The 13,589-nt window shown below is 27.0% G+C and overlaps 2 protein-coding genes across 3 annotated transcripts; both read right to left on the bottom strand.

Moving 5' to 3' along the window:
* Positions 1-3,068: 3,068 nt before the first annotated feature.
* On the bottom strand, positions 3,069-3,746 carry LOC135924989 (large ribosomal subunit protein mL42-like). 2 transcript variants are annotated; one of them, XM_065460119.1, is made up of 5 exons: positions 3,681-3,746; positions 3,598-3,640; positions 3,444-3,561; positions 3,272-3,393; positions 3,069-3,230 (listed from the first exon to the last, which is right to left on the bottom strand). In XM_065460119.1, the coding sequence occupies exons 1-5, from the start codon at positions 3,718-3,720 to the stop codon at positions 3,182-3,184; spliced, it is 372 nt and encodes a 123-aa protein (XP_065316191.1). In that variant the 5' UTR covers positions 3,721-3,746; the 3' UTR covers positions 3,069-3,181. The 2 variants fall into 2 exon arrangements, with proteins under 2 accessions (XP_065316191.1, XP_065316193.1); XM_065460121.1 differs by having other exon boundaries at positions 3,444-3,550; positions 3,681-3,745.
* Positions 3,747-10,096: 6,350 nt separating this feature from the next.
* LOC135924468 (folate receptor gamma-like) lies at positions 10,097-10,840 on the bottom strand. Its single transcript, XM_065459523.1, has one exon. It carries the CDS (start codon positions 10,838-10,840, stop codon positions 10,097-10,099), a length of 744 nt encoding a protein of 247 aa, XP_065315595.1.
* Between the last annotated feature and the right edge of the window lie 2,749 nt (positions 10,841-13,589).

A 13,589-nucleotide genomic window follows, 5' to 3' on the forward strand; every position in this document is an offset into this window, starting at 1 on the left:
ACATTATTAAAATAACCAGAGATAAAAAAAATTTCAAAGATTTTGAAAAATTTTTTAAGCAATAAAAATAACAAAATTATAGTTCTGATGAAATAAGCCGACTCATGTCTGGAATAAAAGATTGTGTTTCTGTTAAAGGCGAGAAAGAATTAGCAAAGATTTATATTAAATAATCTTAAAGAAATATTCAAGATGTTTAAGGAAGAATACCCAAGTATATCAATTGGATTCCCTAAATTTGCCGAACTTAGACCAAAAAACTGAATTTTAGTTGGATGGCACACACACTGTTTGTGTCTGCGCCATTCATCAGAATGTGAAATTAATGACAAATGTAATAGCTGAAATTACAGCAGGAGAAGATTACTGTATAAATTCTTATAACAATCTTTTGGCGCAAATTATTTATAATCCATCTCAGCCAAAATGTTATTTAACAAATTGTGATCAATGCCCTGGTATAGAATCTCTTATGGGCCAATTATACGAATTGTTTCAGAGAAATCGTATAGAATATGTCACGTTTAAACAATGGATCACGGTGGATAGAGCAAATCTTGAAACTATTATAAAGTCCATTGATGGTTTCATCGAATATCTATTATAAAAAGTTCAAATTTTACTGCGTCACTCGTTTATAGCTAAACACAAAGTTTATTTTTGAAGAATTCCAAAGAAAATTTAAAAGATGAGGAATTTTTAACAATTCTAGATTATTCTGAAAATTATTCCTTCATTTTACAAGATGAAGTTCAGGGATTTCATTGGAACAATGTGCAGGCCACTATACATCCATTTGTAGCACATTATAAATCTGGAGAAGAATTAAAAAATATAAATTTTGTTATTTTGTCCGAATCATTAAGCCATAATACTAGTGCAGTCCACCTTTATCAAAAAAAATTCATTAAATTCTTAACAGCGAAATTTCATTCTAAACCATAAAAAATAATATATTTTTCGGATGAAGCCGCGTCTCAATACAAGAATCGCAAAAATTTTCTGAACATATGCCTTCATAAATACGATTTTAATATTCCTGCCGAATGGCATTTCTTTGTCACTGCTCACGGCAAAAATGCATGTGATGGTATCGGAGGAACTGTCAAAAGATTAGTTGCCAGAGCTAGTCTTCAAAGGCCAAATAAAAATCAAATCCTAACCCCATTAGAATTATATAATTATGCTAAAGAAAATATTAATATTCAATTTGAATATGTATCCAATCAAGAATATATCGAAGAGGAATTAGCCCTTCGTAAAAGATTTAATTCTGCACTGCCCATACATGGGACCCAAAAAATTCACGGGATTATTCCTATTGATAAAAATAAACTAAAAACCAAAATATATTCTAATTCCAAAAAATATAATATAAGACAAGTTCCGTTTTTAAATGAGAAAATTATATTTTAAAATATTAATGAATATATAACATGTGTATATGATGATAAATGGTGGTTAGGATATATAATCGATAAAAGTTATACAAATGAAGAAGTAAAAATCCGATTTTTACACCCTTGTGGACCTTCAGCCTCATTTAAATTTCCTCTGAAAGATAATATTTTAGTGTTGCCTAAATCTCATATTCTCTCGCTGGTCAATCCTTCTACTCCCACCAGTCGAACATATATATTATCTCCTGAAGAATCTCACAAGCTAGCCAGGCTTTGTATTCCTTTAGATGAAGTAAGATTTAATTAATTTATAAACTATCTTAATTAGGCAAAATTTGTGAAGATTTTAAAAATTTATGATCTGAATTACAAATAATATATATAATGCACATTGTAATCGATTTAGTATGATATATATACATTAAAATATTTTTAATCAATAAAAAAATAAATTTAAACATATTAAACTATTATATATAGCGCCATCTATTTTTTCTAAAGTATAATATTCCCAATATTTTTTTAATACCCAGCCATACTGATTGTCGAATAAATTATTAAAAAAATAGCAAACGGATAATAATTCTTAAAAAAATTAAAAATCGGAGATCATATACATTTCGAAATATTAATTTCAAGTTTTCAACTGACCATAGGATGACCCATATTTTATCAAAAATTAATTTTGATGTTTTCGCCATAATCATCAATTATTAACTTGGCTATTGATATTAGATTCAATATTTGATCATATTTATAAAAACTAATTATTTAACATCAGTAAAAAGCAAAAAAAGACGTTTTTTGGACCTTTAACCCCAAATATCTCCGCTAATATAGTTTCTAATGTGCTAAAATTTTGTTTATAATATAATGGGAACATATATAACCAGCCTACAAATTTTTATCGAAATCAAAAGGGGTTGGCCGAAAAGTGATTGATTTGACATGGAATGACCCTTTTTATGCATTTGATTACATTGCAACTCTAATTATTTTGTTCTTATTTTTAATTTAATCCAACAAACAACATTAAACCAAAAATATATTTTGTTTTACATTATCTAATATAAAAAAACTTGCAAACATGTTGGTAAAATTTTTACATTAAATACTTTAAAATATAATAAAAAGGATTCCATGAAAAATAATTTTATCATGTTTTTATATTGGAAAAATATTTTTATCAAAATTGCTTAAAAAACAAGTTCATAGAGTAATAATATTAAAAAATTCTGTACAATTTATTTGAATTATGGGATTTAAAAAAGAAAAAAAATTATTCAATATGTTTTTTTAGTGATTTTGGTACTTTAAAAAAAATAAATGTCCTATTTTTGTAAGGTAATATGAAATGTAACATTATTTTTTGAGTTAACTTAGCAGCTCTAATATTCTTATATAATTTTCTTAAAAATTATTTAAATTTACTATATTGGTTGAAGTAATATTTACAAGTTTAAGAAATCACCTGTAAATAGTGTTAAAATACTGTTATTACCCCTTTATGAACTCAATTTAAATTTAGGTTAAGGTCATTTTTTTTGGCTTTGATTTAAGTTGAGGTCAAAAATATGACTCAAAATTCGAGTCAGCCTTATTTAAGCCAGATTAATTTATTAAAACCACTTATAATTTTATTTCTTAATAATATTTTTATCATTGTAAAAGTGTTTATGAGATATATTTTGAATTTAACACAAATATAATATAAAAAATTTAAAAAAATATTATGTATACATATACAAACTAAGTCGTTTATATAGATAAATAAATATCATTTACAAATGATCTCTAATAAATATTTTTTCTTTTTTGATTTTTCTAATCCTAAATAAAAATTAAAATATTATCATTGATATTTAAATTACGTAGGCCTTAAATCTTGCATGTTTGTGTATAAAATTTTTGATAAATCTTCTGGACAAGGAGGTTTTTGCTTATATCTTATAATATCTTGTTCATGTAATTGTATTTTTAATGGTGATTCTTTCTAATGTTATAATATTTAATATAAGTTTACTAAAATATAATAAATAATACTTCTGATAAAACTGATTCAATATTTGGAATAGGCTTTGAGTGTTCATATGGGAACTCATCGTTTCTATGCAAACAAACAAAAATGTCACTTTTTTTGCAGTATGCAACTAAATTATTTCTATTTAAAATTATATAATGTAAATACAAAACAAACCTATAATCACTATATGACATTTTGTAAACATTATTATAAAGTACTATAAAGATTATAAAATACATCAATTGATATATTGATACTTTTTTGAACATTAGCAGTTATTCTTCCAAAAGTCGTCATAATTTCAATTTATGTGAATGATAAACTTTTCCCTATCTGTTTTATTGCTAAACGGTGACAATAATTTGAAATTGAATATAATTAGAAAGTTGGTTAATAAAACAGTAGGCATCGGGATGATTGAAGAGGGCTAAGCCTCAACCCGCTTTTTTTTAATTTTTAGCTCCCATTCCAAATTTTGAGAAGGGGCTGAGCCTCATCTCCAAAATACTTTAAAATGTTTTCAAAAGTGTTCAAATCTTCTTCAAATTGTTTACGAAGATAAATGGAGAAGGAAACATTTTTATTTTTCATATTTAAATTGCCATTTTTATATAAATTATTATAAGGGTCTGCGCTCTACTTTATTTTAGATAAAGAGTGAGGTTCACCATGAACAAGGAGTGGTGATAAATAGCTTCTTTTAAGAAGTTTTGAGCCAACTCTTAGTTTAAAAAATTTTTAAATCGAAAATTATTATCTTAACCTCGATCGACATTCAAGCTGAAAGGATAACACACTCTTGAAAAAATATATTCTTGCCTCAGGGCTTAGAGATTTTTTACGGCTGTTAGAATTTAGATAATAACAACGTTACAAGCTGGAAACAATCCAATTTAAAAAATATATTTAATAATAGGAATTGAATAAATCAATTTACTAAGAATGAAATAATAAATTGGGATATTTATTTTACCTGTTTCTTAGGTGTCCTTTTGTAAATTAAAGATCTAAAAAATAAGTCATAGGAACCTGTTTAAAATAATAAAATATTATGTATAGCAGCTTTTGCTTGTCAGAAAATTTATTGAAGACAAAATCTTTCAGAAATATACACCCACTATGCTAAAAAAATTTGCGGCCTTCGACAAAATATTTACCCACTCATTATGCTTTTACTAGCCCATGATATTAATTTAAAAAATATTATGATGAACACCATTTTTTGAAATAATTTTAATTAAATTCTTTCAGGCCTCACTATTTTTTAGGTTAGGAATAACAAATAATTATCAGGTAGTGAAAATCAACTAGTTGTTGCTAACTTTATTCTAAAAATAAGCCATGAGCATATGTAATTTCAAGCTATATTAAAATTTTATCTGAATAAATCAGAATAAATATTTATTAAATTAAAATTTTTCCACAGTATTTTTATCTTTAATGTATAAATAATGTTTATTTGTACTTTACCCTACTTCTCTTTGAATGCCTACCCCCCCCCCCCTTCTGAAAAAATGGATGTTGCTCCTACCTCCTCTCTCATACGTTGCATGTAGGTGAATTATTTAAAGATGCTTGATTCAGAAATTCCACTTTTATTTAAATTATACTATTAAAAAAAATCCAAAACCAGTAAGATATTAAAAATAGACCACTTTATAATTTCTCCCAAAATCCTTATGCAATCTCGTTTATTGGATAGCTTTAAAAACGAGAATAAATTTTAATAAAATTATTTGTTTTAGAATCTCTTTCTGATATATGCTTTTATAATAAGAAATTGGCCTAAGATACTTGATGCACGATTTAGCGAGAAGCAAATAAAAAGAGTCTTCTACAATATGTCGATGAAGATATTAACAATAAATAATAAATTATTAATGTAAAATCCACATTTATTTCTCCTTAAACATTATTTCATCCGAGTTAGAGGAAAGAATCAAGATCCTATCTGTTTTATCCTACTTTTGAAACCAGTTACGTTTATACCGAAATTGTGCCTGGATAAATAAAATTTATGAATAGAAAATATAGCAATATAAGATATAGATTCTAGTTTACTTAATTAAGATTTAATACTTTTATAAGATACTTTTTATTAGAAGAGTCTCTACACCCTTATATGTCATTTGGTATATCAAAATATCTACCAAAATCAATAAAATTTATGAAGAAAAAAGTAGAAATAGAATATTAGAATATGAAACTTTAAAAATAGTAAAATTGCTAGTAATGATTACCCTGGGAATTGGGATTGGGACGCAATAGGTAAGGAAGTAAATATGATGATAATGATAATTCGCCTATTTTAGTACAGAGGAACAATACTAATTTCCAGTGGCAATAAGACAAATCATTCAATGAAATCAATATCATTGAATGGTGCACCAATCTTTAGATCACAAATGTTATAATTTTATTTGGGAGTTGACTTCAGTGGCATTACTAGAAAGGGGAAAATTTGAAGAGCCCCTGTAAAATTTTGAATTTTTTAATACCAAATGTAATTTTGAAAATGATTTTTTGAGCTCTTCTTCCTGGGACTATAAAGGCCTCTGGTTAACTTTAATAATTGATGAAAATAAAAGAGGAGACAATAAGGTAATATTCTGGAAAGGTAAAGGATATCGTGAAATTTACTTTATACATGATTTAGGCCAAAGATTTGCAGGACCAGCTACTTGTGAGGATATGACGGGGGCTTAGCATATGACAGGATATTTATTGAAATCAAACTAACTTCAAAAACCTATACCTACTCCCTCCCAAAAAATAAGGTGGCAATATTCTCACATTATTAATTACAAACTTTTTATTATAACGGTGGTACTCCCTTAATATATTTTAAAAAAACAACATCAATTATTGAGACTCTAATACCAACTATCAAAAAATTGTGAATGTCTGGAGATGGAGGAACATACCTGGAAGTTCTCTAGGAAGTAACAAGCAGCAAAATAGACTCAAGGGTTTTCCAGGAACCGACTATAAACACAAAGTTAAAATAATCTTTTATAATAATACTTAAAAGTATAACAGCAATAAGTGGAAGGAGGAAAGCTTGAATGTCTAAGTGAGATCTAAAGTATATTCGGAAGGTAAAGTGCTCAGCTGAGAAAGCTGTGGAACCGATTCGTAAGATCGGCCATTATGTGCAAAAGATTAACTCTGTGAGAATATCAGGGTCACAATCGTTGACCTACTGAAAGGAAAATTGTTGTAATCAATGGATAAATAAAGTTTAATAAGATGTAATAATTAAGGTCAATTGAAATATATTGCATTTTAGTAAGTCATTGGAAATAACTTTTATGTTACAAGATTATAGGTTTAAAATTATCATTTACATAAATTGGTTCATTAAATACTTTTAATTGGATATTGCTTAAGTGCAAACTCTTTTAAATGTTATAGGATAAATTCAAAATATTTACCTCCTATTTATAAACTTAACAAAGCTGTCGGATAAGTGTGACTTTTGAATTGAAAAATAGCAATTAATAACTTAGCAATAATTAGTGCATTTACTTCCTTATTCTTTATTTTATCACCAGCTAATCTCAAATTTGTTCGATTTGTATATCATAATTTAATTGACTATTATTAAATTTTTTAGAGCAAGATATTCAGAACAATCCTAAGACAAAAGAAAATAATTAATAAATTATAATCAAGCATAAATTATAATCAAGCATTAATATAATTGAATCACGAAAGCACATTTACAATGTTGTTACTTATATAATAAATTTGTTAAGGAAATATTTTGTTTTACTCCCAAAATAATATAAAATTTTACGTTATTAGTTAACATATATTATTTCATCATTATAATTTAAAAGCTAACCTGCTATAGAAAATGGGAGGGTTTTAAAATTTCTATATTATGGGTATGTAATATATTTATAGTTTCTGTATTTTAATAATTAAACAAATACAAGCTCAATTATCTCAAATTCTTGAAGTTCTGCTAAGTCCATAGCCTTCCGGCTCATTTATAGTAAACGCGAAATACTGTGATTTTGCTCAAGAGAATGCGTAAATCATATATATCATTTTCTAAGTCGGATTCGACCTATATTTGATTGGTCGAATTCAGGCACACATTTTCTTGGCCTCAGTATGCCAGATCCGACTAGGGACCACAAATTATTTTTAAAAATATTTTGTTCTCTTAACGTTTTTATGAAAATTATTTTTCAAGAATGACCGCAGAATGAATTAACCTTACCCTGCATTTCTAGTTAACGCGAATTTCTCTAACGAAGAATACAAAAAGTTAGCATCTTATATACCTCGACGCGAATTTTCCCACCGTGAATGCAAAGTTAAGCGCTTATAATTTTTCCGATTACGTTAAAATATCACGCTTTTAAACAACTCAATAAAAAAAAGTTAGGATTGAATCGGACTCGGTTCTATCTCTGACCTAGTATTGTTAAATGGGCTCGATTTGAGCTGGTTTTTAAAAACGGTCGAAACCTCTGTTAAGAGATATCAAATGTACCATATATGAACAAAATATTCAGGCCTGCCTAATATATTTCTGGATTAAATATTCTGTTAGCCTTTCAAAAAATTTATTGTCAAAATCGACTCGTTTTAGTAACACCTTTTAATATATCATTTAGAATCATACTCTGATCTTTGAATTAAAATTTCTCGTGTCAGACGGTCAGACATTTATTTTTCAGACCGGGTCGCGCCTGAAAAAATAGGAACTGAGCAGGGCTCTAATAAGGTTTCTCTTATGAGACGAGTAAATGAAAGAGGACATTTCCTTTCATTTCCGGATGTTTAGATATTTTCAGACTATTCGAAAATTATTTTCAACATAATTATAATTTCGAATTTTTTTAATGTTTCTAAAAAAAAATGTCTTTCTACAGAAAAATATCCATGCCATTAATTAAGCATATTTCAAATTTTAAAACCAAATACAAAATATTTTAGAATTTTTTTAATAAATTGAGCTCAATGCACGCTTTGTCATTCTTGGAGTTGGAAGTTTCATTTAAAAAAATGAGTTTAATTTATTGAGACGCCTTTGTTAGATCCAATATCAACTATTCATTATAATATTTTTTTTAACCTTTTGTTACATCCTTGCTACTTTAAGAAACTTCGGCTAATAAAATGACACTTTTTTAAAAAATTAGAAAAACTTATGTATTTAAGGCTAAGAATCATTCGAGATATAATTGCGCTTCCAAGCACGGATCAATGCCTGATCCAGTAATAGATATAATGTAAACTTTTATCTTTAAATATTTTAATAAAGAGTACAGATTTTGCAAATAAATATTTAAAAAAATATTATGTGAGAAGTATAGTTGGGTAATTGGCTTAGCCTTAGCCTATATATTTTGGGTAAGGTTTCGTTTTAACCTATTTATTCTGATCGGCGAACGTCCGTCAGCGTTCTGTAAGATATGCTTCTCCTAAGTTACTAATTATTTATTTTTATTAAAAGTATGTTATATTATATAAATAAAATATGATTATATTATGAAAATTGATATATTTATTTGATATTTTTTTAATAAAAAATTTTGATATTTTTATTAATGATTTTTTTGGCCCAAAATTTTAAGCAAAAAAAAAATACTTTGAAGTTCAAAAAATTTTGAGCATATATTTTGATTTGATCAGAATTTTAAATCTTCTTTGTAAATATATATTTTTTGAGAAATTCTTTTGTAATTTTTATAAAACAATCATTCAGATTAAATCTTTTATATCTTTTTGATCATTTTTGTAAGATTATCTCTTTTTTTATAATTATTTTAAATATATATTTATAGATTTTACTTATTTTTGTTATTTTTTATGATCTTTTAAGGATAATTTTAAAGTGGCACTTGTCATATTCGTCATTTTTGAAAGATGTTAACGGTTAAAAACATATAAGGAAAAGATGTTAATAAATTCAATGTACATGTTCTTTGGAAAAATAATTGTCATAATCGGTATTTTTAAACATATTTGATTTTTTTTGACGCAAGGCATATCTTACGGAACGCTGATGGACGTTAGCCGATCAGATTTAAATCGGCTCAGGCCTAGCCTTAGCCAAAAAAAATTGAAGGCTTAGTCGTACCCCCAAAAAATAGGACAAGGCTTAGCCGTAGCCAAATAAAATAGGTTAGGCTTGACCAATCAGCTATTACCTAACTATAGTGAGAAGTGAAAAAAAAACATTTTATTTTTTCCCACTTTTATCCCATATTTTAAAATAAATTTTTAGTTCAAAAATGACAATCATTTAGGATTTTCCAATATTTTTTGATACATGATATAAATAATAATTACATAAAGGCAAAATACAAATTATCAGAAAAAAAATTAATTTTTTTTTTCACATCCCATATGCTTATATTCATATCCGGTATCCATTTTAATGATTGGGCACATAATGATTTCGCAACTTGATAAATTAAATTATATAATAAAAGTATATTATACTATTCTCAAAATTTTAAGTTTTTTATTTTATAAAACCATAGATTTTAAAGCTCTATAAAAAAAATCCTTAAAATAAAAATATTTAATAATTAAAAAGAGTTTTCAATTTTTCTAAGAATATTGGGTTAAAATTTATGATATTTAATTGTTATTATTCTTTTTTCATTAAATTTTACCCATTTAAGTTATTAATAATATTAATATTTGTTTAAATTAGCCTTACGTAATATTTAGCAACTTCATCGTTAGGGTTTGATCCATCGGCTCGAGGTTCAAACTCAAGTTTGAAACAAGGTTCGTCAGAATTGGCAGGCACGTACTTATATGAATGATACCAAACCTTTTGGCAGAAATTTTTGGCATTTTGAAATATCGCTTCGAAACTTTTGCAATCGTTCTTACATGTGTTAGTGCCGTTGACCCATTTGAATCCGTAATACCAGTTATCAGTACAAGTCATATCTTCCTTACAATCACTCCACCATGCATCGCACTCACTAGCACACAGCGGTACGTCAAAAAATTTCTCAGAACTATGCTTTTTTTGGCCATCAAGTCTTCTAATCCATGGACCCACGTTTGGCGAACACTCGAAGAAACAGTTATCCCTGACAAAATGGCGTTTACATTTGGCTGATATGGGCCCATCGCAATGTTCCAAGTCGAAACTGTGCCATTTAACGTTGAGGTTATTTATTGCTAGCGCGGTTTCTTTCGAGCAACAGGCCCGACCAGACCATTTACTGCATTCCCCTGCGAGGCCTTCCTCCGAGAGTTCGGAGCTCGGTTTGACTTTGTGATATTTGCCCCCTACACAGATGTCGAGTAATTTAGGTAATGTGCTTGTATCGTTGGTATTAAGGATTTTTTCTCCCCTGTACATGACGGAGTTAATTCTCGGTGATAAAGTTAGAATGATTACAGTTATATGGAGGAGCAAAAAGGTTAACATATTTTTTATTGCTTTCAAAAAAAAATTAATTAATTAAATACAACAAATACAGGTATATAGTAAAGTATGTTAATTTTTGTTGTACTATTATTATATCATATTTATCTTTAAATTAATTTTCGTTCTTAACAATATTATAATTTATGTTTATTGTGTAATACAAAATCTAATGCTCAAGGCATCCATTTATATTTCAACATATAACTTATAATTATTGAGAAAGGTAGACATGTTTATAGGAAATAATTTAACATAAAATTTAAACACTACTTATTTACATATGTTTAATATATAGATATTACTTTTAGACTTTTTTAAAAAAAAAAATCACCTAAGTTTTCCTCTGCTTTTCTACTTTAAAAATTAAAAATTTGTTTTTCTGCACAAATAATTTTAAATGATTTTTACTATCATAAAAAGAAAACTAAAAATTTTTAAAAGAATTTTTTAAAAGGATCAATCAATTAAATTCATCTTATTTTTGCATTTGAAAGGATATGTACGGATAATTTTTTTTTAAAAAAATGGTCAACCAAAATGTTGTAGTTTGTAAAGTTTTTCAAAGGAAAAAACGAATTAGCTTTTGTCGTTTATTGTCAAAAAATCATTATTTCGCGTTCAAAATTTATTTGCAAAAAAAGGAACGCGTTAAATTTATGAATGCGATTAGCGTTTATTAATATCTGAGAATGTATATTTTTTTATATTTAACATAAATAAATGCATGCAATAAATTAGTGACAGAGATACCATTTGTACGGCCCGGCCTGGCCCGAATTTTTCAAAAAGAATTTAAGGACCGGCCTGGATATTTAAAAAAAGTTATTTAGGCCCGCCGACCCTGGCATATTTAAAAAATTAAAATAAGGCCCGGCCAATGCACTCATATAATGTGTTGAAAATTTTATCATTGTTTAGAATTTAATTCCACGTAATTATAATCCGTTTATAATAGAGAGAAAAAGCAAAATAGGAAAAATTATCAAAATTGGCATCATGCCAGGAATGCAACATATGGAAATATCTAGCCCTAATATTTAATGCTTGCCTTTGAATTTAGTAATTCCTCAATCTATTTTGCGAAACACAAAAAGAAACACGATTTTAAACAAAATGGAACTAAAACATCACGCTTCAAGCATAAAGTGAGCCAATCTTAAAAATTAGGAAAAGTATTTTCTCTTTTTTCTTTTAGGAACATGTCTAAATAATTTAAAATTAGAAACAAGTATTTTATTTTATTTTTTTTAGAAACAGTATTTCATTTATTTATTTTTTTCTCTTTTTTTTAAACATCTAACTAATGTTGCTAAACGGCTCAATTTAACCGATTTTTTATAACGGCTTACTCAATATTTTATCCAGAAAAGTATTATGCAAACCTAAAGATTTTGCTCATAGATGGCACATAGGATTGAATCTATTGACGAAATCTCGACACTTAGGCAATATCTTCCTGGCTATAATGTTGAGTTAGCGGTGTTTAAAAATCGGCTCAAATCGAGCCATTTAATGACACTACGTCTAACTAATAAATGACTTTTGTATGATGTAGAAAGAAGCAAGAATATTAAAAGTTTGGAAAATCATTTTTTCTCCATCTCTTATTTTTCTTTTTAAGATATATGCAAATTAATAAATCCCTTTTGTATTAAGTAGAAGCAAGAACGAAATAGTTCTTGGCGTAATTGGCACAAGAAGTTTCCTTAAAACAAGAAGTTTCATTAAATTTTTACTATATTTATTTTGATCTGATCTCCCATGTTGTTTTATAATAATTTAATTCTTAATTTGTTACTCTGAATTTTCTCTTCAATTTGATACAATATTTATAATTGGATTGTGTACTCGACAGGTTTATTAATTCTGAAATAATTACTTTATTATATTCAATATTCTTTGGTTCAAATGTATCTCCTAGTAATTCCTTTTCTTTTCCTCTAAATAATTAATTATGAAAAATCAAGCTTACTTTTTCTTAAATTATTCAAAATTTACATTAACATAATATTTATATAATTTTCTGAATTTATGCTATACTAGGTGTAACAGTGTTTACATTAAGTTTTTATCCAAAATTATATTTATCCATTTCCTTAAAATATCTTTTTCCCATACTATGTTAGAAATCAAGGAATCTTTATGTGTTATCTACCTATAACATAAACGGTTTATATAATAAAATGTCTATTCTTACTAAACTATTTTCCAATAAAAAATTGGACATAAATGCCCTGCAGGAAATCATAAATAACGACATGAAAGTATTTATTAGAGACCTTACGTTGCTAAATTCTATTCTTTAACGATTGTGAACAATTGGTCGGGTACTGCCTTTCTAATCAAGAATAATATCTACCAATTTGTTAGGAAATTTGTTCCTATATCAGAAAGAATGGCTGCTCTATATATTAATACAGCCTTCAAACCAACAATTATTTTGAATATATGCACCCCCTAATTTAAAAGAGAAATGCTTTTCTTTGATGAGCTAGAAAATATTATTGATACATTACCCAAAAGATACAATCTGATAATTTTAGGAGATTTCAATACGAAAATTGGTAAAGACGAATCCTACTTAAAGAATAATATTATTGGTAACCGTACTGTGTCCTGCGACTAACGGTTCAGATATTTTTGCTTTAGTGGAATTATGTAAAAACAAAAACCTTCGTCGAATTCTTTCAACATAGAAATCAACATATTTTCACCTTTTTCAGAAATAATTATTTCGCAAATTGACTTT

This window comes from Gordionus sp. m RMFG-2023, chromosome 2, assembly GCF_954871325.1.
Source record: "Gordionus sp. m RMFG-2023 chromosome 2, tfGorSpeb1-WG-v2, whole genome shotgun sequence".
In the NCBI taxonomy this organism is placed as follows: Eukaryota; Metazoa; Nematomorpha; class Gordioida; order Chordodea; family Parachordodidae; genus Gordionus; species Gordionus sp. m RMFG-2023.

What these genes read in the sequence shown, in the direction of transcription:
- LOC135924989 (XM_065460119.1), bottom strand. Translation starts at nt 3,720, where the DNA reads ATGACGACTTTTGGAAGAATAACTGCTAATGTTCAAAAAA. An exon ending in ATGTCATATAGTGATTATAG is followed by an intron (nt 3,562 to 3,597) that starts GTTTGTTTTGTA and finishes AATTTTAAATAG; the next exon opens with AAATAATTTAGTTGCATACT. An exon ending in ATGCAAGATTTAAGGCCTAC is followed by an intron (nt 3,231 to 3,271) that starts GTAATTTAAATA and finishes ATTTTTATTTAG; the next exon opens with GATTAGAAAAATCAAAAAAG.
- LOC135924468 (XM_065459523.1), bottom strand. Translation starts at nt 10,840, where the DNA reads ATGTTAACCTTTTTGCTCCTCCATATAACTGTAATCATTCTAACTTTA.